A 26,122-nucleotide genomic window follows, 5' to 3' on the forward strand; every position below is an offset into this window, starting at 1 on the left:
ACATATATGTATATATGTATATGTCTTTGTATGCATATATATATATATATATATAATCTGTACATGGGGTGAATAAGCGTCAGGAGTTTAGGTGTACATTGATGGGGGCATCATCGCACCTAACGGTGCGGTCTGTTCCGGTGTGAGATCTGAACTGAGAAGAAGAGTTCATGTTGAAAACTCTTCATGGGGAATCCGTCAGTCTGTCAGATCAGGTCCGTCCGCTCCCCCTGGTTTTTCCTTCCTCTTTTTCAGTTCAGCGTCGTTGCTTCCGTGGAGAACGGGTCCGAAAGCGAACTTTCGGCCTTCCTCTCGTTTTTCAGGGACGATCTGGAAGGCTCGGTTCGCTTCCTCGTTTTGCTTTCGTTCCTTTCTTTACGACTCGGCGAAGTCCCCTTCTTTTCGCCGCGCGCCCGTTCTCGTCGGATGTGTCTACACGAGCGTCGGCTAGCAAGCTGTACAGGGCTGGTCTTTTTTTTTGCGAAATTCCCTCCTCTCCTCTTTCTGTCCACTGCACCTCGAAGGTGGCTGCCTCTCGCGGTCCTTGTCCTGAAGTTAAATTCAGCGGCAAGCAAGACTTCCGCGACTTTGCAAAGTCTCCGCTGCTTTCGCTCTCAGGTTCCTAGCACGAGCCGTCGGCCCTGGGGGGCCCGCGCGCCAGCTCGACAAGACGGGTGCCCGTGTCTTCAGATTTCAGCGGCGAACCTGCCCGACAAAGAGTCGAGCGGAACTTTTTTTCTTTGTGTTCTTTTCTCCGAACTGTTACTCGACTTCTCCCCGTCTTCATATAGCGTTTTTCTCGCTTCTCCAGTCTGTCCCCCGACGCGTACTCACTAGCCGGCCTCCGTGCACCCGCTGGACGGCCGCTTTCTTCTGGAGAATTTCCTGGAGAGGCATTCGCCCTTCTCGAGAAAAGTTCTCCGTTTCTACGAAGTCGACTGAATCGATTTTCTCTGCAAAGGTCGCCGCTCCGTCCACTGCTGCGCCTTCTCTCCAAGACGCACGGAACCTGGAGCCCCAGCGACGCCGGTAGACAAGCGTCGAGCGCGCGGCGAAAAGTTCTCCGCGATGGATTCAGGCTGGTGCTCGAGGCTGAAGAATGCGGACTAACGAAGAAACGAAACAAAGCCGAACAGAGCCTTTCGTCGGAGGAGGGGATGTCAGGGATTTATCGACGGAATGCAACTCAGTGCGACAGCTTAGAGCCGCTGGGTCCTCAGAGTCTTGCTGTGTGCCTAGGGGTACGGGCTGTCGAGGTGACTCACCATCGTTTGAAGGACGCCAAAAACAGAGTCAAAACGCGGAGGAAAGGGAGCACCGGAGAAGTGACTTCGAAGTGAAGCTCCCTCCAAGAAAGCGAAAAGAAGACACCAAGGAGGTCGAAGAGAAGCGGAACAACGCGGACGCCTCAGGCTGCCAGAGTCGTTCAAAGACTTTCTCTTGCCTCGAACCTTCTTTCCAGAGTGTCCTCAAAATGAAGGCGCCCCTCCGAGTCGCCACAGCTGTCCCCTCTCTCCTCGCTCTCTCCAGCGTAATTTCTCTGCAGCGTCTCCTTGTGTTCTCGCTGCCTCTCGAGTCTGTTGAGTCCTCGCCGGCTTCCTCTCCCTTTGATCCCTTTTCCCCCTTCGCGGCTCCAGTGTCTCCTCACTCTGCCGAGCCTCACCCGTTTGCTTCCTCGCCGTTCGCCGCGGCTTCTCCTGCCGTCCTCTCTTCTCAGACCTTGGCCTCCGCGGAAACGCCGGCGTCGTCTGCGGGAGCGCCTATCCCGGCGGGGGCTTCTCACCTTGCCTCTCGCGCAGCCGCGGCCGAGGAGGCGCGGGATGGACTCTCTCGACGCGCCTCGCAGGTTGTCTCTCTGCTCCAGAGCATCCCGCTGGAGGTGACCGTGATCGAGAACAAAGGAGGCACTGGAGAGCTCCTTGTGCACTCCGTCAAGCCTCACACCCCGCCGCCTCACACTCCCCCTCCAAGCTTGTCTGCGTCTGCAGGCGAAGCAGCTGTGGCGGATCTCGACGCAGTTGCCCCCACATCGCCGGCTGCAGACAACGCGGCGCTGCAACGCTTGCTGTCGGAAGAAGACGCAGAAGACAAGACCGCTGACAGTGATGCAAAGTCGAAGAGCTCGCGAGGCAGCGGCGGCGTCTTCGGCAGAGGTCTGCGATGGCTGAAGAAGAAAGTCACTAGGGTGAGGAGTTCGCCAGAAGCAGCAGAAGAGTGCCCAAAAAATGGGTCAGAGAAAGTAGATGAAAGAAAAGGAAGTGAGGGAAGAAACAAAGAGATACGAACAAGAAATTCAGAGAAGACCCTCGTGAAAATTCTCCACTCTCTCGAGGAAATTAACAAGGACGGTCTGAGAGAAACAGAGACGGTTGAGAGCTGAACATTCGAAACGCTGGCCAAGCAGAGATGCGCCGCGAAGTCCTTCCCCGCGACGCTAGAGGATTCTCGGCTTTAGACGCCGACTCAGTATCCTCGCGACTCGCATCTCTTCGTCTTAAAGAACCTGCCAGTGGGGTGGAGACGCAAGCATCTTCTAGGAGACGCCGAGTCTTGTCACACAGTCACTTGAGTAGGAAGACGACGAATCTCCAGTCTCGAGGAAGAGAGAAGGTCCCAGAGTCCACAGACGAGAGCGGGGTCTCTTGTGCGCCTCACAGGGCAGCACTCGTGCACAATTGGTTTCCCAAATCCACAACTCAGAAATGGAGCAAACACGTACACTGTAGACAGAATTCATATGTGTATGCATTGACACAAATATGTATATATATATATATATATATATATAAACGTATATATAAATGTATTGGTATATATATATATATATGTATACAAGTATCGATAGAACTGCATTGATTACTGTATCTCGTTGTAGAGACAGAAAAAGTAGTCACCAGCTACGTCGTCTGATGTCGAGAGGAGTAGTCTTCTGCGTCTCGTTCGACCCCGCAAAGGATCTGTAGGTCACTTTTGACCAAGGAGAAGTCTATGTTTGTCGTTTGGTTCTTTACTCCTGGAAAAGTGCTTGCGCGCTTGTTTACGTTTCCGTTTTTTCAGCTCTTCATGCGATTCTTCAACCCCACAACTCTCAGCAAAAAGGGTGCCGAGGCGAGAGTCATCGACAACTATCTGAAGGACGCTGCTCATATAGACGGTAGGTTTCCACCAGCGCGCGGGAAGGAAAGAGCCTTCCAAGTGCTTCACGAGTTTCGCCTGCCTTCCGTCGACTGGACATACAAGGAACTTGACGAGCGTTGCTAGATTCATGTAAACGACAATGAGACAGCGCGAGTTTAAATCGATTGACGCAGATTCTCAAACGTCATGCTAATTCACTGAGTTAACCCACACAGGTTCTTCGGATGATCCCTGTGACGAACGCGTCAGAACAGCGAGAGAAAGCGAAGTCAGCTTGAGACTAAGGGACAACCGAAGGTCACGGCGCCCCGCCATGCACTCTAGATTCCTCTTCATTCCTCGTCGACTCAACTCCTGCGTCCACTTCTTTGCTACCTATATACGTGCAAATAAATAATTATATATAAGAGAATCTAAGGTCACCAGTGGAGTATGTATCTTGACATGGCTATGACTCCATACAGATACATGGTGTGTGTGTGTGTGATCGTGTGAAGTTTCTCCAGCTTCGTTTGTGTGTACGCCCTCGTTTGTCTAACTACTTACACATGTACATATAAGTATATATAAATATATGCTTGCATTTTATATATATATGTGCATGCTGGTAGATAGCTGGATATCTGTGTTCTGTGTAGACTGCGTGGGCGTTTGCAGCTGAGCTGAAGTGCGTGGAGATTCGAGACGAGAAGTCTATGAGAAAGGAGTTCCAGTCCTTCTGCAAGAAGTTCCGCAAGTGGCCGAAGTTGCAGGCACTGTGTACGTCATTTTCCGAGTATATCCAGGGCAAACTGGCTGACAAGCACCAATGCAAAGGCCTCGACTTTCGACGTAAGAGCAGTGGCGGTGTCGCTTCGTCGGTTCCTTTCTTCCGACGTTCAGTTCTCTCGTTCAACAGCCGACATCGCGAGGCGGCCGTTTTTTTCTTGCGGACTCTTTTGACTTTTGAGCGTTTAGAGTCTTCTTCAGAGCCTCGTTCTTGCGGCCGTTTTCTGTGCGTCCACTCCCTTCGTCGCCCTTATGCTCGTGAAAGTCTTTCTCAGCTGAAAAAGTCGCAGTGCTTCTTCTCCCAAGGACTCTGTCTTCCGACCATGACACTGGCACACAGAGCGCAGGGGGGGAGGGGGACAGCTGCAGAAGAAAAACGCATGAGTTCTCGCTTTCCATGTCTCTGTGCTGGTCCACTGAAAACCATTTGCATGCGCATGTCTTCAGGACTCCATTGTGGTCACGACAGACCCGTGTACGCTTTCCTGTGTTTGTGACCTGCCTGTTGAGCGTACCGTGTGGGCTGTGTTTTGCGTGCTCGAGCAATTCGAAGAAAACGACCGAACAAGCGAGCCTTCTTCTTCAACTACGAACAGTCTCTCTACTGTTTCGTCGATATCTGCATCAGCAAACGCTGGCTGCGTCGACCTCGCGCCTTTTAAATCTTTGTCTCTGTGGCAGGCCTGCTGAATCTCCATCTGTCTACTCCAGGAGGGAGAGAATGTGTTTTTCGCGGCGTCTTTGTCGTGTGGAGAAGGGTGTGATGCGGGCAGCATTCGAGAAAGGAGTTGCCGAATCGGCGTTCAGAGTGGAGACGCGGTTCTCTTTGTGTCCCTTTTCTTTTCAGAGTGCATGGAGGTCATTGATATTCCTCTCTTGCAGCCTTTGTACATGCAGACGCAGGAAGTGACAGTCCACCGCATGAGTAAGAGAAACCGGGAGACTTCTACTTCAGAAGAGGCTTTTCTGCGGTCTTCTGTACACGTGAAGCGTTTCCTTCAACATATTCACATTCTTGGTTCGTCGTGCGAGGAAAAAGTTCCCTTTCCGCCTGCCAAAGTGAATATCTCTACCTTCAACTCGGATTCGACAGTCCGCTCCTGTTCTTCTGCTCTTGCAAGTCCTTTCTGCCGCACGCATGTAACGTCCGACCCCGCTCCGCGTTCTGTTGGTCAACTCTTTCGGCGTCCTGTCCTTCTTGCTTTGCCTCTTGTGTTCTCTGCATCCCTTCTTTCCATCCTGTCCCATCTGCTTGTTTAACTCCTCAAAAGGCGGCGGCTCTTTGTTCGGCGAACGCGTTCCTTCACCTCCCGGTTCCTTTGCTCCCCTCCGCACCACACTGTGTTCTCCACCTTGCCGCATGCGCCTGGTGTCTCTGCAGAAGGCGAGGTTCTGCGGAGCGGGGGCGAGGTCACCAGCCCAAAGAGACGACGGTCTTTTTCTCGAATTGAAGTGAATCCACACGGTCCTGCATCCGCTCCCTCTGCCGAATTCGTGCTCGGCGTCCCGAAGCCAGCCACCGACTACGCCAAGCACCTCCTCTCAAACGAGAAAGGCGCTTCAGGAAGCTACCAGGGTCCGTCGTGTCTGTTTCTTGAGGAGGTCGACAGGAACTCGAAGGCGGAGGCACACGCGCAGCACCGCGCGAACCAGAAGGGAAGGAAAGACCGCGTCCACCACCTGATCGACGTAGGTTGTTGAAGCGCATGCAGTTCCGGCTAACCTGCTGAAGTGTATTTTCCCGCGGCCTCTGTTTTTAGGGCCGATGGCTGCGTTGCATGCACCTAGGGGTCAAGTCGCGACTGTGTAGAGTTTAGTGTGGTGCACGGGTGAACTCACAAACGTGTGAAAGGCGCGCTCGAGCTGGGAGGTGGAAACCGCAGATCTGCCGGGTCACAGCGGTGCCGAGACGCGCCTCAGATTCGTCGAACTCGATGATGCACAGGGTCTTTTAGTACGTTCCGCTCTGCGGTGTGTGTCGCCGCGACTCGGTTGTGCGGGAGACGCAGTCGAACTTGGAGTCGACGAAGAGAAATGTGAACGACCGCAAAACGCGGCGGCTTCCTCACTGTCCAAGCATATGTGTCACGACCTCTCTGTGTAGCCAAAGCGCTGTAGCTGTTGCAATCAGTGCTTCGACTTCCTGGGGTCTGTCTGTGGTGGATGTGCAGCTGTACAAGATTGTTCACCTTGCAGAGCTGGGGACGCCAGTGGCTTTGGATGGAATGTTTCTCACCTTGTTGACGCATAGTTGGAAAACAAAACATTGCCCGAACGAGGTGCGGAAGCTGCGTCGCCAGAAGCGGCTCTTGAAGCAGGATGGAGGCCCGCCAGTCAAAGTGACGGGCGGCGACATTTTTAATCGAGCGTTGCTTCTCGCAGTGATAAAGTCTGCGATCCCGACCCCCGCGGAGTGCCTGGAGTCTCAAACACCGTCCAGAAACTGCCTCGCCATGATTTACGGCATCAACTTGGAGCGGCCGTGGAGAACACTGCTGAAACTCGCGGCCGAGAACAACAAGGAAGCAGCTCTGAAGCTGATCGACGAACTCCCGCAGACGCTGCAGGGCAAAATTCCTTCTCCCGCCGACCTCGAAAGAGTCCGGAGTCGTCTTACTGAACAAGCTCAACAGGTCTTCTCTCTAGGTGAGAACTTGAGTCGAGACGAGCGTGGAAAGGAGAGCTTCGGCTGTGAGGTGGAGCGCATGTCTCGTTTGGAGTTGAGGACTGGGAGCGCACATGGCAGTTGACGGGATCGCAGAATCGTTCGCTGGAGAAAGGCGACCAGCGGTTTTGTGTTGCGTAAGGAGTGCGGTGTGTTTCCGCGAAGGCAGACTCTCACGTCTGACGACCCGCGAGTGCAGAGATCTGGGAGTGCAGATGGAACGGTTGCAATCAATGCTTGAAGACTGACCATAATCTGGGACTCACCAGAGCCGTTTGCGTTCGGGGTGACAGAACGGTCGAAAAGGAGTCGGGGAAACGCGGCGTCATGCATGGACCTCGGACGACACTGTGTATGTCCTTCCGTTCTGTGAAAAGAGCCTCTGTGCGCACTGTTTCCGAGCCTGAACTCCGTCGGTGTTCATCGAAGGACAGACAAGGTGCACAGAGGGTCGCAGGAGTTCTGAATTCCCCGTTTGCCTCGACACAGACGCCGTGACCGGGGGTCGGAGAAGATCTCCGGTGTCGTAACACTCGAAAGGGCAGCGGCCCCCCATAAATCCCACTACTCACCATTCGTGTAAAAACGGACTGTTGTGACGGGATCGTTAGTTGAGCAGACTTGTCTGCGGTTAGACCAGGAACGCAAACCCGTTGTATGTGTTTCCCTCCACTTTGCTTTGTCTTGCAGCCAGTGGTTCGGGGCGCGCAGGCCGAAAGGTGATGAACGTGCTCGCAAAATGGAAATGGTTGCTGAAGATGATGACGAAGTTGGTGGTGTTTCTGAGCAACTTGCAGAAGGGTGGGTCGGACAAGAGGTCAGTCGCGGCGGAGGTCGGCAAGCGCCTGGCGGCAAAGGGAGGAGACTCCGCGGCCAGTCATTTAGTCACCGACGGGATGCTGCTGGAGATGGCCTCTCGATCGGGAGCGAACATGAAGTGTGTCACGGCTTTGCCGGGGTACGGACGTTTTGTCGAGAACGTTTTTAGGGGCGTCGCGAGCGCAGAGCTCCGGCAGTCGAGGCAGTCTCGCGGTTCGAAAAGCCGAAACGCGCATTCCTTCGTCAGTTTGGGAGACGAACGCGACACGCAGCAAAGCGTGTGGCCGCGAGACTCTCGGGATAACACTGACTTGCCGCAGGCCGACAAGCGGGTCCTAGCTTTGCCTGGAGGCGATGCGACTGCTTTGTCCTTTTTGGGGGACGAGGACGAGTCGGACTCTCCGCAGGTCGAGAGTCCGAAGCAGACGAGAAAAACGTCCAGGCACAGAAAGATTTCCTACGTCGTGATAGCGCTGTGCGTCTTCCTCTTCATTCAAGCAGTCATAGCGACACCCACCGGCGTAGCGATCTTCATCGGTGTGCTTCTCAGTGTCGTGTCTGTAGTGGTATACTTTTTGCCGGATATCATCAAGCTGGTGCGAAATCGGAGTACTGGAGGCGGCGGAGAGGAAGAAGATGAGTTGCTTTCCGGCGGAGACGGAGGCGGGGATGGCGACGAAACGGACGACGGCGGTGGGGACGGTGATGACGGCAACTTTTAACGCGGGAAGAAACGCTTGCCGAAGTCGGGTCCGAAAATGGTCAGAACGAGTCGAAGTAGAAACCGCAAACAATGCCACTCGAGCAGCCCGCACCTCTCCAAAGAGAGAAGCCGCTGTCATCGCAGTCCGGCTACTAATCAAAGCGCAGGCGCTCTTTCGGCTGGTTTCGAACTCTTGCAGCAACATGTGGAGCGAGACACCACTTTTTACGGGGGTCGGGAGGCCACAATGGACGGGGGCAAGTCTTTCGTGTGGGACGTAGAAAAAGTCGGAGAAAGTTTCTGTGACGTTTCCGCCGCTAGTTTTCAAGGCCCATCCACAGGCGAACTTCATCGCACATCTTCGTCGACGCCTCGAGCAGTTCATTTCTAATAGGCATTGGGAAAGTTTATCGTCTCTGTGGACAGCGCCGTGTGGCGGCGTTTTCCCATTTGGCAATACCACGGAGTGCACGTTGTCTTCGTACGAGAGTGGCATCGTGCAGATGAACACGAGCATACGTGTAATGATGTGTAACTGATGGTTCTTTGTCGATCTCATCACCCACACATCCCTCTTGGAACAGCGAATGCTTGTTCTTAGCTAAACTCCCCGTGGCACCTGCTGCTAGAAAAAACGCTCAGTGGTACCGGTCAGGTCTCGCGTCTCGAAGGAACTCGCACTGGCAGAATGCTAACGGATCGTGGAGAATTGATTAGGTGAACTGTTGTGAGAGTAGGAAACAATCAAATACGTGCATGGGTCGGTCACTTCTGAGATCGAGATCTACCTGGACACTGCCTAACGGGCAACGAAACAGAGCCGGAATGGAGGAAAACCAAGCTTCACACACGACTGGCTACTTCCCGTTGGCGCAACATCTGGACAGTCGCAGCTTGTGGAAAATGTGACAAAGTTTTTGCCGTGGATATGCCTCCGTTTTCGTAGGAATCCTCACTGTTCCATTGCTGAGTGGAAGTTTTTAGCTGCAGCGGAGGTACCAGTGTTATGAGTCTGCTTCCCTACGTAGGTGCGCACTGCCTTGCAAAGCGAGTCTGCCTGCCAAACTGTTGTTTGGACAACACTGCAGGGTGCCTCGCGGCGCCTGGGCAGTCCTCTGTCACAGTGATGGCAGAGCGTTTACGTTGTATCTTGCGGGACGTTGTCCTACGGCAAAAACAGTGTTGCCAGTGTCACATTTCGTGGGGCAACTTACCTCAGTTTTCGTTCCCAACTGGAAACGTACTCTGCAAGCTTTCCTCTAATCCGCGGAACCATCACTCACGTACGGTGTATGCTTCACCCTAAGACAGAGTGACAGATGCTAACACTGACAAGTTTGTTCGTGGCCGATATCTGACGCACAGGGAACTCTAGTGCGTGACAGCTTCCACAAATTCGTGCGAAGTGGAGAAGCCTACAGTCCGTGTGTGTCGTAATTAGATGGATCGTTATTCTGTACAGTTGAATCTGCAACAAACGAATATTCGGTCCTTGTGGAGACGCACTGTCGCGCGTCACCAAATGCAGCTGTTCAACTTGTGAAGAGGTCCTGCAGCTGTGTGTCGCACCAAGGCAGCTCCTTGTGTAATCGCTGCTGACCTACGTTAGCAGTGTGAAGTGGTATTGTGCTACCCATCCTTATGTTTGCCCAACAAAATCCTTGCAACGTCATTTATGTCTGAGATCCGCGAATCTACCTGTTGTCACCTCCGCAGGAGGGCACAACGGCAACTCGGTTCTCTATGGCGTACGGCACTTTTTCCACGCTTTCTCGGAAAGCCTGTCTCTGTGTGAGTTCATCCCGTCACACTTGAATTATGCATGTAAAGCATCGGCCCATACCCATTGCTGAAACTCGAGAATTCCAAACGGCTCCAAACAACGGTGTACGCAGCCATCAAAATAGCAGGACCCTGGTGCATGCAGTCATCCAATGCGGGGCAATTCGTGTACTATTCACACGCGCGAGGCCACGATAAGTGAATTTCTTCCTTACATCACTTCCTGACAACACACCAGATTTTCTTCTTCCTCACCTGGCAGTGGATCCCAGCGTCGCCTACTGAGCACCCACGCCACGGCAACAACTTGCGCTTGACACGAGTGATGGACTCAAACATAACAAAGGAAAATAATTATGTCTTGGGTGCTCGAATGCAACTGAAAGATGAGTCATGATCCCATCCAGCTCCTCTAAGTCCCGATTCCCCTATGTCGAACCGTTGCTCAAAGGAGAATTACAGCGATGTGCTTAACGCCTATAAATCAGTACAGGCGTCCTTGATTTTCCGTCGTCTGTGCCTCCTTCTCACCGAAGGGTACAGACCCACTGCTTTTTCTGATAAACTGGGTCTGGCTGGTAGTTGACTATTATTTGTGTGCGGCACAATCTTACTGATAAAAGCTACAGCAGAAATGGGTGAGTCTGAGGAGCCCTCGTCTCCAGCTTCAGCCTTTGAGGCAGGTTCTGCGTCTCAAGATGGGGGAATTCCTGCAGTGCATGAGACGCCGGAAGAACCCTCTGCCGCAACGCTAACTCTCGAAGAGGCAAAACTCCGAAAACGGAAAGAGAAAATGCGAGAGTTCAGAAAATATCTGGTCGATACACACGTTGTCGACGCACTTGCCAAACGTGAGTCGAAGCTCGCAAACCCATCAGTTCTCATGGAATAGCTGAGCATGGAGTATAGAGAAGTCCCTCTCAATATACACAGTATCCGTGGAATCGCTAGAACACACGTATTAACGTCACATTTGTTTTCGATTGTTGTCGGCCCCTCCAAAGAAAACTGCTTCTCCTTCTGAAAACGTCAATATACTCAGCCATGAGTGATACTTACCTCACCATACACCTGAGAGTCTGGAGTGGCCTTCAGCATCGCTAGCAGATTGTTTCACGAAGGGATAAAGATAAGAGGTATCACATGTGACCAAGTCGCGCTGTGCCAGACGTTTCCCTCTCAACCTATTTTCCCGGCAAGCCACATGGGTGGGTCAGAAAAAACTGATGGCAGTTGCACGTTCGTAGCTCGCGGTGAATCTGCAGTTTTGGAAATAAATTTAAGGCTTCCTCGTGTATACGCCAGTTGTTGGCGACTATCGGTCACTCGTGTCAGCCTTTACCACCGCGTGAAGATACTAAATGGCATTTTTGTTTGTCACCTGTTCCCTCTTTGCGAGTACGCCTACGATGCAGTGCTCATTGCATTATGCGAAGCTGAGGAGCGGCCGGCACGACCTCAGGAATACTTTATTGACTACTTTGGGGAGTACAGGTAAGAAGGTGAGGCGAAACTCCACTAGATCAAAATAAAGTTCGCATCATCGGATTACTGGCATCAGCACTGATAAAGCATTCTCCGCCCACCTGCGAATGCAGCACGTACACTTGGTGGCACTCGCATATTGCTTCGTTGTTCGACGTGGACACATCCTTTATCTGCGATAACGCAACCGAAAACGCGCGCGTATGTTTCCTTTTGATCCGGTCCACACGAGTCAACCCGCTGCGTATCTGTCACTGTAGTCTGTTCCGCCATATCACTGTGCCGAGTGGTATGTCCATCTATGTCTCAAATCACGGAGGCACACAAGCCTCTGTGCGTGTGTAGAACCAGAGATGAACCTGGTGATTCTCTCGGTGTCACAGATGACGATACCGTCGACGCCGGCTACGAATTCTCATCTGGTTGTGGTCGTGTGTATGGGAACCACCATGCACCAGAACGAGGATTGCACGTGGTACTCAGTGATTGTATTCGACACGGCAAATAGTCCATGACAAGGCAGAGTCACGAAGTTGTACAGAGCAGTTACCAAAACGTACGAGACCGCGAACAGAGATCTGAACCAATCTCAGCCACTTTCCTCACGCCACTGTCTGGGGGTCTGATCTAAAAAGAGTCTGAGGCGACCCTCCGAACCCACGAGACGGAAAAAAAGAACGGCCACGCGTTTGGAGTGTCAATTTGCCTTCGGTTGGCTAATGTACACGTAGAGATCCTGTGCTGGATGAGATTGAGAAGCTAACGAAGCTGAAGAACGACCTCACTTCTTCTAACAAGGAGCTGACTGAAAAAGCAGAGGAGCTCCGTAAGCTTGGGAAACGACCGGAAAAACTCAATTTTCTTCAGACTGTTGCTGCACTGGCTTACTCAAACTCGAATGCAAAGTCGAAACGCGAACAGCGAAAAACAACACCCTATCATCAAACTTTCTGAACGACTGCCCCGTGCTCTCTCTCCCACTTTGGTCTCGGGAATCCGGAGTGCGCGTTTTTGCTTGCTTATCTTGTGAACCGATGGACCAAGCCCCAAATTCCGGTAGCATCCGGTAAACGTCTCCCTGCGACACTCAACAGAAGCGTCCGCGGCTAGACAGGGAGCAAAATTCTTATGTATCGATACAGAGATTGATAAACATGCACAATCCGCCTTTTTTTCTCGAGGGAGCGTAGAAGAATAGCCAGGATCCTCTGGGACTTCTGTTCTGCTCATTCCAGGCGACGCCATTGTTCTGGTCACGCAACAGCGCATGCATCAGAAAATCTGGGCAGCCGTCTCTCGAGACGCAGTAAGTGCAACACAAAGAGTCCTTTGGTTTTCTATCCGGGCCACTTGACTTCGCTGACTCGAACGAACGACATCTGCAGAGAAAAGCAACTGGGAAAACGGTTTACATCCCTTCTCGGATTGGTGCAGTGGCGCCGCAGACCAGTGCCCGAGCACACGCCGATACAAATCTGGCTGAAAAACACGGTTTCCTGTTTGCTTTCTCTGCAAAAGAACCTGCCCTCGTCGTAGAATCTTCTTACAGAGTCTGTGCACAGGCGTTTCAGTTGGGTGGTGGTGGACAGCAACCGTAAAGAACTTGGTGGCCTCTACCACGTAGCAGGAGTCGTATTCAGTATCCTCTCCGGAAAAAGACAGTTTCTATAAACCTAGGCATCCCACTTCATACTTGGTGTGACGGCGGTTAATTGTCACACAAGCTTGAGAATGTTTGGTTTTTCATGGACTCCGCAAAACTTTTCATCATGAGAGTCCGGATCTGTCGTCGCTTTCTCAGGAGTCGATGACCAGCCTCCAGGTGTACCAGAGGCTGTGCGACAAAAAGAAGCCAAAGACCACGTTGAAAAACCATACATTCAATAAATTGCAGTTTATCCGCTTTCTGGCCGTAAGCACTCCAGAGGTAGGTGGCAGAGAGTGACAAACGGTTTTCTGAGCAGCGAAAATCGACAAGACTTGCAGTAGAACAGTCACAATTCCCAGTAAGATGCATCCCTGTCGGCTCACTTCGGAAACATTCGTCACGGCTCTCGAGCACCATGTGAACCGGCGTATCAAGCCAGTCTCTACACCGAAGAATAACCCTGTATAGGCGAGTCTTTTTGCAGCTCCCTTTTTTGGAGTTCTCCTTGGTCTGTACATGCGAGTAAACTGGATGCCAAGACGGTGGAGGCAACAACGGTTTCACCTGATCGACCCTCCTTCCCTTCCACCCGGAAGCATGCACATGTGTGAGGACTCGTTTCTTTTTCTCGAAACTCCACCTGCGAAAGAACGAGGAACTGCGTTTGCCGCTTTCCTTCTGCAGGACTGGCAAAACCGGATTCTAGTGGCGCTGTATCCGCAAGGGGATAATTCAGAATACGTCACAGGCGCTCCATTCAAAGCAGACCCCGACAACGGTCTGGTGACTTTGGTACGGCAGACGCAAAGACAAAGCACGAGATCGTTTGCGCTTCTCAGTGCGTCGCGGGGCAGCGCTTCACGGAGTATCGTAGAGTGCTCTTCAGGCACCGAAGGCAGGAAACGCATTAAGCGAGAAAGGAAAGCACGCTGAGCTAAGGACCTGTGGATACAACCACGCCCGACAGCAGCAATACCGAGAGGAACACAAGAAGACATGGCAAGCATTGGTATTACGCTCGAACTTCCGTTTTTGACCATCGATATGCAAGGGAAACGATAATGAATATCGGACAGGATCTGAGACGGCACTTCACAAGAGGCGACATTGGCTGTGTGAGGAGGGGCTGAGAGAGGCTTCGCGTCGTGTCTCTCCATTGAAAAACATGACTCTGGCATTGCTTATCACTGTCTTTGCGACATCATGCAACGCACCGGTTCTTCGAGCTGTGCCTTCTTCCAGAGAGCCTGTGGATACGTAGTGTCTCAGGGAAAAGAAAGGCAGGAAAGGGCATCTGAGAGACACGAGCAACAGACGGATGAGCAGAAACCGAAGATTAAAGGGGGACCAAACTGGACGCAAAGCAGAAATGAAGATGCGTCTCATTCCTCATCTTGTTCCGAGTTCTAGAGTTCCGTCTTGGCGTTGCTCCTGCACACTCACACTCCTTTCTACCTTGCTTCTTGCATCTTTCTGGTCTGGTTCAGTTTGTGGAAGCGAACAACTCGTATGACCCGAAGGCGCCCGAAGTTTCATGAGAAGCAACGCACACTTGTGTGCTCCAGTTCGGCTTTCGCAGAGCGCCGCTTTTCTCGAGTCCAACGCCTCAAGCCCTCTGTGGAGCTTTCGCTCACATGTCTTTTCTCCGCGTTCACGCCCGAGGGAAGATTTGTTTTCTCTGAACCGTTTCTGAGCGTTTGAGTACGCTCCAGTCAGACTCTCCGTCGAGACAGACGGCTCAGTTCCGTCGCACATCGACGAACCTCCGCGACGAAACGCGGCGCGGGAAGTTGCAGACTGTCCATTTCGGCCGGCTTCCCCACAGTCGTGTGCGCCTATGTATTCACCGAGATCTCTCAGCACAAATTGTGGTACGTCTGTGTGGGCGTCTCTACTTTTTTCGTACTCCACACATGCAGATGTCTTGAGATGTCTTGGTGTGAAAAGTGGAGAGATGCCCAGCACTGCGTGCACCGGTGAAGACACCCGACGAGCAGCATGTAACTGTCTCTGTGTTGGGGAGGCAAAGTCTGGCTGCTGAGCAGAGTCTATTTCCTGTTGCCTTGCGTCGGCTCGACCAGGTGCCCCCAGTTTGCCGCTGCAGTACCCCATTTTCCACACTCGTCATCGAGACAACAGTCGTTGACGCAGAGGACGAGAAACACCCGCGCGCCGCAGATCGAGACAGTTTTGAGTTTCTTGTCTGCCTAAACGCGCCTATGCGCACACGATTGGCTAGTCTCGACATGCAGGCAACGACCGAAATCATCCAGGAGGATTTCACATGCCAGTGGAACCGCGAGTCACTTGTTTGAACGCAAATTCCACGCTGTGAGCACGACTCTCGGAACACTGGAAAACAGATTTCAGGCAAAGGAAACGCACATGCACGCTGGGCCTCTCGAGACGAAACCAAGGCTGTTTCTCAGGGAAAAGACAGTTGAGGTTGGACGTCTCCCCTCTCGCGTCTTTTTCCCTTTTTTCCACCGAAACACAGTGTGAAAAAGCACGCAAGAGGAGTGGACAGCCGTACAGCCTTCCATCTCACTGCTATCTCTGCCAGTCAGAGATAATAAAGCCAAGCACCTCTCTGCCCCACCAGGCTCCCTTGCTTCGCTCTTTCCTTTGTCTTCGACACCGCAGTTGCCTCGTTTCTTCACCCATTATCCTTCTTTCCATTCTTCTCTGCATCTCAATCGTCTCTCGCTTTCCCCCCGTTGCGTATGCTACCGCCCCGCGCGGATCGACTGAGACGTCTCTGCTCTTCATCAGTCTTCTCTCCGACAAAGGATCTCCTCTCCCTCTTCTATTTCCTCTCGCTCTCCTCCTTTCCTTCCTTGGTGTTCCTCTCCTTTCCTTCCGCGATTCCCCTTTCTGGTCTCTTCTCGCTCTCTCATCTCTGTTCGTTTCTCGGTTTCCTCTCTTCGTCCTTCAAATCATGTGGAAGTTTGCCAACTGGTCGACTGCGAAGTAGCCCCAAAACGTGAGTGCGGCGCCTCCCCGTCGCTGCCCGGCCGAGAGAACGAGAGGGCCGCCCCGTTGATCGCTCGCGATGCTCCTCACCAGTTCTTGGCTTCCTGCCGAGATCGAACAACTGTCCAAGAAACCTGATACACCGCCGCAGAGACACGACGTCGAAGAAATGACAGGGAGAGACGTTCACACGCGAAGACATTCACAAAGTGACTGACCGACATATGTGGACGAAGAGACTCAGAGAGGGAGAGAAAGCTACAGAGAGACACAAAGCTCCAGAGCGAGGCAACGAAAGAGAGGTCTTACAGACCGTGAAGCAGATCGTAAGCAACAGAGAGGCAGCGCGAGACAGGGAACATGCGAACCTGTGTGCAAAATCGTCGCACATTCTGGAAAATTCGACGGTGCAGCAATTCTGGTCTCGACAGAATGGGAGACGTCGCAACGCTGACGCATTCGTTCCAGTTCTCCGCCTGTTTTCCCCGTCTTCTCACTACCTGCTATCTTTCGTTCCTTTCTACGAACGCCTTATATGCGTATACCTGTTGCAGCGTCCCAGAGTTTCAGGGCGCCTGCGAGATGCAGAGGACCACCGACACCAACGACTTTGTCTCTCCAAAACGAGCACGCAAATCTTCGCTGAGGCCATGCGACGTCTCCTCCGAGGTCGCCTGTAAACAGGCGAGCCGACTCCCGCACCCAGTCATACAGTCGAGCTTCTCGCTCTTCTTCCTTGTCTTCGTCCAAGTCAAATGGATCTGCATTTTCATGTTCGTGTTCGTCTTCGCTGCTCGGGGATTCGTCTTCTGATGTCTCGAGGTCGCGAGGAGGTTCCGAGAGCTCGAGCGGACCTGTGGGCGCTGCATGTTTCGAGGCTTCGGAGCGCGCCTGCACACTCAGCAAAGACGCGGGGGAAGAGGTCCACTTCTCGCCTCTCCATGTCCTGTTTTCGACTGCGCGCTGGTTCTTGTCTTCGTCTTTCAGAGCGCTCACGCTGGTGCCCTTTCGATCTGCAATGCCGCTGTCTCCGGTTGCCGCTCTGGGCGCCATGCGGCCTGCATACAGTTGAGAGACGTCAGCTCTCTCAAAATTCCCTCGGGGATTTCCCTCCTTCTCGGAGGTTCTCAGTCGCTCAGCACCATGCCCCACAGACGCGAGAGAAGAAAAAGATCTCGGGTAACGAGATGCACTCGTATTGAGATACAGAAAGTACGGAGGAATTGTTTCTCTGCCTGTCTCCTCTCCGTTCTCTTCTTCTCCAGCTGGTTCTCTCTCTGCTTCTCCAGCTAGTTCTCTCTCTGCTTCTCCAGCTGGTTCTCTCTCTGCTTCTCCAGCTGGTTCTCTCTCCGCTTCTCCAGCTGGTTCTCTCTCTGCTTCTCCAGCTGGTTCTCTCTCTCGTCCTCTCTCGTTTTGCGAATCTGTTGTGGGCGTAGGAACTGAGGAGTAGCACGGGCGTCGTCGTGGGCAAGTGTTCTGGTGGCGAGTGCATCCGTTTTGGGGGATTTTCTTGGCAGCGGTTTCCTTCCCTCTTGCGCGAAAGCGTTCCCCGCTGCCGCCTTTTTGCGCGCGCATCTGCAGAGCCGTCTCCCTCTCGAGAGGCAGGAGGTTGTCGGCCCAGTTCACCGCGAGGACCCCTGGGAAGAAGGAGAACGGCAGTTCGAAGAGCGGCTCTGGAGCGCAGGCCGTTTGAGCAGACGGAGAAGACAGGCCATCGGGGAAGCGGCGCAGGTGCGGCCAGAAAGAAGCGAACGTATGGAGTTTTGCGCGCTGCTTCGGACTCTGCAAGTCCCAGAGTTCGCAGAACGGAGAGGACAGCAAGCCTGCGGACAACAGAAATACGACAGCGGAGACGGTGCGGAGGGAACGAAAGTGAAGACGGCGTGACTGCGGCGTCCTGAAGCGGCGACACAGCAAAGAAGCCTCTCTGCATCGCGGCTCACGAGCTCCGGAGAGTGCACAGGAGCAAACGACCGAGAGCTTCGAACCATGAAATCTGAGAAGAGAAGAGAAGAACACAAGGAAGAGAAGAAGAAAAGGAAGAGAGGAAGACAAGGAAGAGAAGAAGAAAAAGAAGAGAGGAAGACAAGGAAGAGAAGAAGGAAGAGAGGAAGACAAGGAAGAGACGAAGAAAAAGAAGAGAGGAAGACAAGGAAGAGAAGAACCGTACGCGTTGCATCTCGCATCCGGGGAGTGTGTTGGCGTTCGCCCTGCACCAGGAGACACCGGCTGTTGGGGGAGAAGGCGAGAGAAGAGAAGCAGTCCAGCTCGTTGAGGGAGGGAAAGTGGAGAAGCTGCTCGCAAGGTTCGACGCCGAGTGGCGAAGTCATCACCTGAGGCAAGGCAACGCGAAGACGGAGTTCTTTCGATGACCGAACAGGAGCCCGCGAGAGAGCAAGACAGGCGACAAAGACACTTTACCAACATCGAAGTCGAGAGAAGAACTTGCGCGAAGACGCGCAGATCAGAAATTCCTTGGTCTGGCACAGATGCAGGGACGGGGACGCGTTTCGCGCAATTCAGGCGTGGACAGGAGATCCTGGAGTCTTCTAGAAGTTGCTGCTGCCGAAGTCGACCGTCTCCGTGCTCCAGTTCCCACAGCTTCTCTTCGTCCTCTTGCTAAGGCGGTTTCTTTCGGCCGAGAACCCGGTAGGAAAGCGGCTAGAAGCAGCTGGTGAATGGTCGACCGGCGAACCTGCTCCTCTACGGAGTCTCTTGTCAAGAAGACGCTCTTTCAGCGCGGGGGTCGGCCCAGCTCCACCCTGTGGAGTGACCGTGAACTGCGCAGGGTACGCGAAAAAGAAGACACTGCGTTTTCGGCGTCGTTTGTCCGCTGTCGACTATATTTCTTTGCTTCCGGCTTTCGTTTACTTCTCAACTTCTCCCGAAACGCAGTCGCCTACCTGCACTTCACCCGAGAGCGAGGCCAGAGCTAGGAGTGCTTCGTCCGCCGAGAAGCAGAATGCAGAGACGCCGCTGTCGCTCTTGACGGCACACAGCAATCTCTCGTTCCACGTACACGCAGAAGAAGCGAGAGAAGAAAACGAGGGAGACGGGAGAACTCGCAAGTCCCAGAAACGAACATACATTTCTGTTGGCGACGACGTCGCGCAGACTGAACACAAACAAGACAAACGACCTCGACACACGCATATACATATGCAGATACACATACATACAGACGTACACATATATGTGTATATTTATTGACACACATGGACAGAAATGTGTAAAGAGATATTTACTCAAATATATATATATATATATATATGCATGCATATTGGAATATGCGCAGCCACGAGGTGATAGATATATGTATGTATATATGAATGTAAATATATATATATATATATATTTGTGAACGTGCATGTATGAATGAGTGGTTTGCTCTTTCGCATAGTAGAAGATATCGCTTTTCAGGCGACAAAGAGAAGAAGGGAACTCGGGGGCCTGCAATGCACTTTTCTTCAGGGCGACAAAAAGAGTCAGCTGTAAGGATGTACGCAGAATCTGGGGACAGAATGACAACGAGCATGCAGCGACCTCCTTCGAGGGCCGAACAGACGAGTCCTCGTTCCAGAAGCGGCATGCGAAGACGAAGACGAAGGAAGGAGAGCGAAGACCCCAGTTTTGACAGACTGCAGACGCAAGAGAGAGGCTGAAACCGAGAGTTCAGTGGCAGGACTGCAAAGAAAGAATGCGGCACCACGAGAAACACAGAGCTCATGCAGCCAGCAAGGAAGCAGCCGCGAGACTGGTAGGCCGCAACTGAAATGGAAAAGAGACACGAAAGATTCACAAGTGAAACACGAGCGAGGGGAGAAAGAGGAAGTCCAGAATGAAGCCAAAGAAACGGTATCGGAATCTACAACTGAAGGCGAGAGAGACCAACCGTTGTTTCCAATGAATTCGAACTTTTCCACTGGTCCCCGGTGCGCCTTCCAGGCTGAGGCAAGTCGCTGCATGCGCGGATCGACGATCTGCACAAAACCGCCCCCCCGGCCGGCACCCAGGAACTCTCCGCATTTGTGCCAGGCGAGAGAAGCGATTCGTTCTTGACAGTCTTCTCGCGTTTGATGGAGTTGCGCATCTTCTTCTCCACGGAGCGCGCCTCTCTCCGATCTGCCCCGATCGGCTCCGCCACACGACGCCCAAGACGTCGAAGAAGCTGTGCCAGAAGAAGACAGACGAGCCGAAGAAGAGACGAGCGAAGAGGTGGAAGAGAGGGGAACGAGTCGAGAGAAGCTTGGACGGGAGACGTCGAAGAGAGCAAAGAGGCCTCGGTCGGTGCCAGCTGCGCCGAGAGACCTTGACGGCAAATACGCGACGGAGGAGGCGACGTCTTCCAGCTGAAGAGACGAGCCAGAAGACGCCGAACTCGGTCGGGGGAAGTCGAGAACATGTGTGGCGAGAAACACACCCGGACAGCCTGCATCGACAGTCGCGTACGGATCGAAGAAGCAGGGCGACGAAGACGATGAAGACGACGAAGAAAAGGAAGACGAAGACGAAGAAAAGGAAGACGAAGACGAAGAAAAGGAAGACGAAGAAGACATGCATACTTCTTCTTTGTTTTCTCTCGTTTCTCGTCGGTTCCCCATCGGGGAAGCACAGGAGGAGTCTCGACTGACCGCAGGCCCATCCCCAGGTGTCGAGACACTCGCCGGCGACCCACTGTTTCTCTCGGCTGTCTGTGGAGCCTCTTGGGATTCGCCGCTCTTCTCTCTCGACCGTGCGTTTTCCTCACTTTCTTCACTCGCTTTTCCGCGCATCTTTTCTTCTTCCGACTCGCCCGTTCGTGTTTTCTTTGATTCAGAGAACTGCGTTTTCTCTGTCTCATCAGGTTTCTGGCTCGAACCTCTCTGAGTGGTTTCTTCATATGCACAGCGTTCTCGGACTCGGCAGACCTCCCGCGCCTTCGGCATCCTCTGCAGAAGCGCGGCGGCTGTCTCCATGTCGCTCGGTGCGACTTCTGCCGAAGACTGTGCAGCGACCTGCGAAGCCAAGCGCGTCGTCTGAAGCTCCCCACCCTCGTTCAGAACCTCGTTTTCCCTCTCTCCTCTCTCTTCTGTCTTCTGTGCTGCCTCTTCTCCCCCTTCGTTCTCTGGCTTCCCGAGTTCTTCTTCTCGAGCTCTCTTGTCTCCGCGGCTCTCCTCCTGTTCGAAGAGGTAGCTGCGGAAGTCGCCGATGGTGCTTGCGACGGCTTTCGCGAGTGCAGCTCGCCTGGCCGCAGCCTCGCGGTTGAGGCGAGTCGCCTGTCGAGCTGCCGCCGTCAGCGCGGCGAAAAACGGAGGCGTCTTCGAAGCCTTCTCTGCTGAAAACGCAGGGGCGCCGGGAGACGCAGCCGACATTGCCGACGAAAGAGAAGAGACTGCGGAGGGAGACGAAAGGAAAGAGGGTGGAGCGCGAACGTCGCAGGGGAGACACGCGAGCAGAGACTCTGCTTCGCACCGAAGCAGAAGAGACGAAGCTGATGGGATGTCAGCACACTCCGAGCTCTTCGGTTTTCCAGAACTCGGTCGCGCATCTTTCCTGCTCTCTCCGTTCGTGTCTCTGCTTGCTTCAGGCCTCGCTTTCCTCTCCCGCTTCCTTTCCTGTCTCCTCAACTTCCGTGACAAGATCCCTAGCTCTGAAGCTGCGAGAGCCGCCGCTCTAAACAGCACACTCTTCTCTTCTCCTTCCCGCTCTCCTCCGATACAGACTCCTCGACAACCCCAAGAAGACGAAGAGGAAGAAGAAGACGAAGAGGAAGAAGAAGACGAAGAAGAAGGCCGGCTCTCTTCTTCCGACTCCTGTGACATTTCCGAGGACGAAGAGAGGGTCCACGACCAGTCGCTTTCCGTCTGAGTCTTTGAGCTTCCCGCTTCCTTCTTGTCTTTCTTCTCAGGCGCCTCTGCTGCATCTGTCTTCCGAAGCACGGCTGCTTCGCTTGCGCGCTCCTCCTCGGAGTCAGAAAGCAGGCTCTCGTCAAGCCTCGAGGTCAGGAGACGCGCGGCCTGCAGATGCTGGAGAAACGCCGCGACTTGCGAGTCTCTCTGCCGCGTCCGCCGAGCCTCGCCACCCCCCAGAGCGCCAGCGACCTTGCGGCCCAGCGGCGCCGCGCGAGAGGGTCGCACGCGCTCGCCCTGGCGCGGACATCCACAGCTGCATGCGCCCATACCGGCGCAACAGTCTGCCCTCGCCGAAGACGTCGAACAAGAAGCAGAGGAAGAAGAAGAGGAAGACGAGGAAGAAGAAGAGGAAGACGAAGAAGAGGAAGACGAGGAAGAGAAAGACGAGGAAGAGGAAGACGAAGAAGAGGAAGACGAAGACGAAGAGGAGGAAGACGAAGAAGAGGAAGACGAAGAAGAGGAAGAGGAAGACGAAGACGAAGAAGAGGAAGACGAAGAAGAGGAAGACGAAGAAGAGGAAGACGAAGAAGAGGAAGACGAAGAAGAGGAAGACGAAGAAGAGGAAGAAGAAGTAAAAGGACCGGTAAACGAAGAGGTGCAAGAAGACAGAGCAGATTTCTTTCTGGGGCGTTTGATGGAAACGCCGCCTAGAAGCTGCTCGCGGCTGAACGTAGCAACCGAAGAGAGAGAAGAGGAAGGAAGAGAAGCGAGAGAAGAGAGAGAAGCGACGGTGTCTTTTCCTCTCTTTTCTTCTGCAGACTTGTGATGTTGCGCATGTCGTTTCGCTAGTCGCGGATCAAGAAAGCGTCTCTCGATTTTTCCTTCTGTCTTATTTCCGCTCTCGCCTGTCCCTTTTCTCTCGGAATCGACGCCAGCCACCTTGGCGCCGCACGCCTGACCTCCCACCCGAGTTTCAGACGAGGCGGACAGCGAAGAACCAGGGAGGACAGAAAGTCGAGAGACACCACGAGACGCAGACGACAGCGACCCAGAAGCTGAAGACGGAGGAGAGACAGGAGGGCGAGAAGATGGGGAAGGCGGCGAGGCGCCGGACGGTCTCCACAGAAGCATCGCGTGCCTCATGGCTTCTCGTGAGAGCTCCTGTGCGTCAAAAGGCGACTGGCGCGTGGATGCATGCCCGCGCAGAGACGAGAAAGCACGAGGCGGAGGCGGCGGTGGAGGTACACCCGAAGCCGCAGGCCTGTCAGAGGGCGGCGCTCGAGGAGGCGCATGCAGTTGAGCCGCGGGCGCGGGAGGGACTGAAGTTGCCTCTTTTCTCTCCGTGAAGGGGACTGGACAAGACGCGCTCGGCGGCGGCGGAGGACAGGGCGAGGCAGCAGCGGAAGAGACGCTGCGGAGACGGGGAGCGTCGCCTGCGCCTGCCCACACAGAAACGTCCAGACGGTCTTCTTCGGCGCCGTGAGGACGTTCTCTCCAGGTTGCCGTGGGGAGCCGAGGCGCGGAATCAGAAGAGGCAAAGGCATAGGACGAGAAGGAAGCGCCAGAGGAGAAAGAAGAAGAACACGAGGGATACGAGTGAGAAACCGAGGAAGGGTATGCAGGATGAAAAGGAAAAGAAGCGGGAGACAACGAAGCAGGTGAGAGAGGACCAGACGGTGGAGGGGGAGGAGGAAAACTCGGGGGACAAGTGACGTCTGCATGGCGGCGAGGAACGACAGAGAAAGACGCATCAAATCCACTTTCTCCTTCGCGGCGGGGGGAAGCGAGCCTGACAGGTGCGTCGCCTGAAGAGGCGGGAAACGAAGTCCACGGACTCCGAACTTCAGCTGGACATACACCTCCCCCGGGGTCGCAGACAGATCCGTCGGGTGTCTCGGCATGTGGAAGTTCTTCCGCGGAGTGCTTTTTGCGGTCGTGCGCCGCGAAGTGCCTTCCTTCTTCGGACAAAAAAGAACTGTTACCCTGTCGATCTCCACCTCCACTCAAAGGCGCTGGACCTCGACGCGACAGAGCGTCACACGCTGCGCGCGGAGTCAGCACCAAAACGGGCGCGGCCGCAGCCGGCCCAGGTGTACGTACACCAGGAGCAGCAGAGGCCGGAGACGAGACAAACGAGTGAGAATGGGGAGGAAACGCGAGGCCGCTCGAATCAGAGAAGACCAGCGAACCGATCGCATCGACACTGCGACAGGACAAAGAACCTGGGTCAGGTCCGCCTTCTGCATGTCTCCTTTCCTCTGCAGCTGCAGCTGGGCCAGGGACAGGCGACTCCGCGAAGCATCCTCCCCTCCCTCCGTCCTCTGCACGCTCGATTGCTCTCTTCTCCGAGACGACATCTTGCCCTGTCTTTCCTTCTCGAGTTGTGCGCCAGACCTCTTCGCATGACAGTTCTGTCTGTCTTTGTTCACCGAAGCTCCTGTGTGTTGAGTTCCTCTCGCGCGAGGCTGAAGCCGTTCTGCTCCTTCGACGATCTCCGCTGCGCTCGCCACTCTTCTCTCTCTTCGACCCATGCCGCCCATTTTCTCTCCTTTCGCGCGCGGAACGAGAGCGGCTGTTTCGCTCTCTTCTGCTCCTGTGCCTCTCCTCCCTTCTCTCTCCTCTCTCTCCCCTCTCTCTTTTGTCACTGTGTCTATGCCTTCTTCGCTCTTCTCTCTCCCTCCCATCTGTCCTCTCTCGGTCGGTCTCTCGCGGTCTGAAAGCCGACTTCCGCCTCTCCCGCCGAGCAGAACCGGAGAACTCGGTGTCGCTACACCCGGAGCTGTCAGCACTGCGGTCTCGCGAACTTCCGCCGCTCGGCGGCCACTGCCGAGGTCGCGACGAGTGACTTCGAGGGTGGAGAGGAGAGGCCGCGTGCGAACAGGCCGCTGAAACATGTGTATAGGTGTCTTCTTTGCCCTCCGCATCTCTGTCTCTCAGTCGCGCTCCGCGGCTTTCTCGAGACGAGCTTCTCTTTCGCCGTTTTCTCCAGACATCTTCCCGCTTCTCTCCGTGTGCATTCCTCCCCTCGCCGTGTCTCCTCTCCTCGCGATGTCTCCTCTCCTCGCGATGTCTCCTCTCCTCGCCATGTCTCCTCTCCTCGCCATGTCTCCTCTCCTCACCGTGTCTCCTCTCCTCACCGTGTCTCCTCTCTCTGCCATGTCTCCTCTCCTCGTGTGAAGAGTCGCTGCTGTGAGTTTTCTCTTGTCCACGCCGTCTGTCTTCTCGATGCCAGTGTCTCTCGCCTCCTCGGCCTGCTCCCCTCTCTCTTCTGCTGTCGCAATCTCGCTTCCTCATTCTTTCGATGCGAAGGTTCCTCTTGAGCGCTTGCGCGAACAACCGCCGTTCGCAGACCAGCGGGTCGCGGGACCGTGAGAGGCAGCGAGCTGCGCAGGATGGAAGGGAGCGTCGGAACACCCTGAAGTCATTCCATGTGGACACAGACTCTTCGCAGATGAGGGGAAAGCCTTCGTTTCTCCCTGAAGCTTGTTCAGGAACGCGTAGTCTTGATTGAAGCGCTGCCGGCGTAGTCCGCGAGTCGAGCTCTGATTCAAGCTGGCCGGCCTTCCCCCCCGAGTCGCAAGAGAAGTTGCCTCTCAACTGCCAGTGCAGACAAAGCGCCTCTTCACAGACACAGACTGGGAGGCGCAGGAGCAGGCAGAGCGCGCACAGCGCGACGACGCACAGCCGCGTCCGCGAGAGTCTTGACGCATTAGGTAGGTTTTCAGGCTGGTGCAGTTTACTTTATCACTGCATGCGCAGAACAACGACTCGGAGCTCGAAAGCGCAGACGCCACCGAGGAGAGCCCACGGGACGCGCTAGAAACTTAAAGGCGTCCGGGGAAGACCCGATTCTCCGCGCAGAGTGCGCAGTGGAGGCAGGTGCCACAGGCGGTTGAGCGGGGAAAAGCGAGCCGAAAGGATTCAGCAGCAGAAAGGGCGCAGTGCGGAGTCGATCTGCTTTGAATGGCCGGGTGAAACGGCAGAGAAAGCCGTTTTCCCTCACCAGCGAGTCTCGAGACAAGGAAGTGTGTGCGCAAACGAACAGCGGACACGGCGCGGGTGTCGCTTGTCAACTTGCGCGATTCTGTGCTGTGCGGGTCAAGACAAGGGCGGACTACCGAGTTTTTCTCGAGTTTTTCTTGAGATTTCGAAAGCCAGTGCCGTGCACCTTTCCCCTGGACGATGGGTAAGCGGGATCTAGCTGCGAAAAGTTGACTTCTTTCCGGCAGAAAACTTCCTAGACCACCGGAGGGGCTTCCGCCGACTCGGCGTTTCGCGGTCCTTGGGTGACCTGCAGGAGATCCTCCACG

General features: G+C 54.2%; 4 protein-coding genes across 4 annotated transcripts; 3 read left to right on the top strand and 1 right to left on the bottom strand.

Moving 5' to 3' along the window:
* Window positions 1-928: 928 nt before the first annotated feature.
* On the top strand, window positions 929-8,978 carry TGME49_225105 (hypothetical protein). Its single transcript, XM_018780084.1, has 7 exons — window positions 929-2,185; window positions 3,058-3,154; window positions 3,796-3,969; window positions 4,754-4,831; window positions 5,288-5,595; window positions 6,078-6,552; window positions 7,262-8,978. Exons 1-7 carry the CDS (start codon window positions 1,100-1,102, stop codon window positions 8,110-8,112), a joined length of 3,069 nt encoding a protein of 1,022 aa, XP_018635978.1. The 5' UTR covers window positions 929-1,099; the 3' UTR covers window positions 8,113-8,978.
* A 1,531-nt stretch (window positions 8,979-10,509) lies between these two features.
* On the top strand, window positions 10,510-13,158 carry TGME49_225102 (hypothetical protein; the record flags this gene model as incomplete). The annotated part of the gene is made up of 3 exons (XM_018780083.1): window positions 10,510-10,726; window positions 11,291-11,369; window positions 12,596-13,158. 3 exons carry the CDS (start codon window positions 10,510-10,512, stop codon window positions 12,894-12,896), a joined length of 597 nt encoding a protein of 198 aa, XP_018635977.1. The 3' UTR covers window positions 12,897-13,158.
* Window positions 13,159-13,167: 9 nt separating this feature from the next.
* Window positions 13,168-14,546, top strand: TGME49_225098 (hypothetical protein; the record flags this gene model as incomplete). Its single annotated transcript, XM_018780082.1, has 3 exons — window positions 13,168-13,287; window positions 13,693-13,800; window positions 14,496-14,546. 3 exons carry the CDS (start codon window positions 13,168-13,170, stop codon window positions 14,544-14,546), a joined length of 279 nt encoding a protein of 92 aa, XP_018635976.1.
* A 227-nt stretch (window positions 14,547-14,773) lies between these two features.
* On the bottom strand, window positions 14,774-26,025 carry TGME49_225090 (hypothetical protein). The gene is made up of 6 exons (XM_002366141.2): window positions 25,495-26,025; window positions 19,874-25,447; window positions 18,885-19,096; window positions 18,152-18,314; window positions 16,527-17,804; window positions 14,774-16,115 (listed from the first exon to the last, which is right to left on the bottom strand). The coding sequence occupies exons 1-6, from the start codon at window positions 25,520-25,522 to the stop codon at window positions 15,940-15,942; spliced, it is 7,431 nt and encodes a 2,476-aa protein (XP_002366182.1). The 5' UTR covers window positions 25,523-26,025; the 3' UTR covers window positions 14,774-15,939.
* Window positions 26,026-26,122: the final 97 nt, after the last annotated feature.

Source organism: Toxoplasma gondii, chromosome X (assembly GCF_000006565.2).
Source record: "Toxoplasma gondii ME49 chromosome X, whole genome shotgun sequence".
NCBI classification, from domain to species: Eukaryota; Apicomplexa; class Conoidasida; order Eucoccidiorida; family Sarcocystidae; genus Toxoplasma; species Toxoplasma gondii.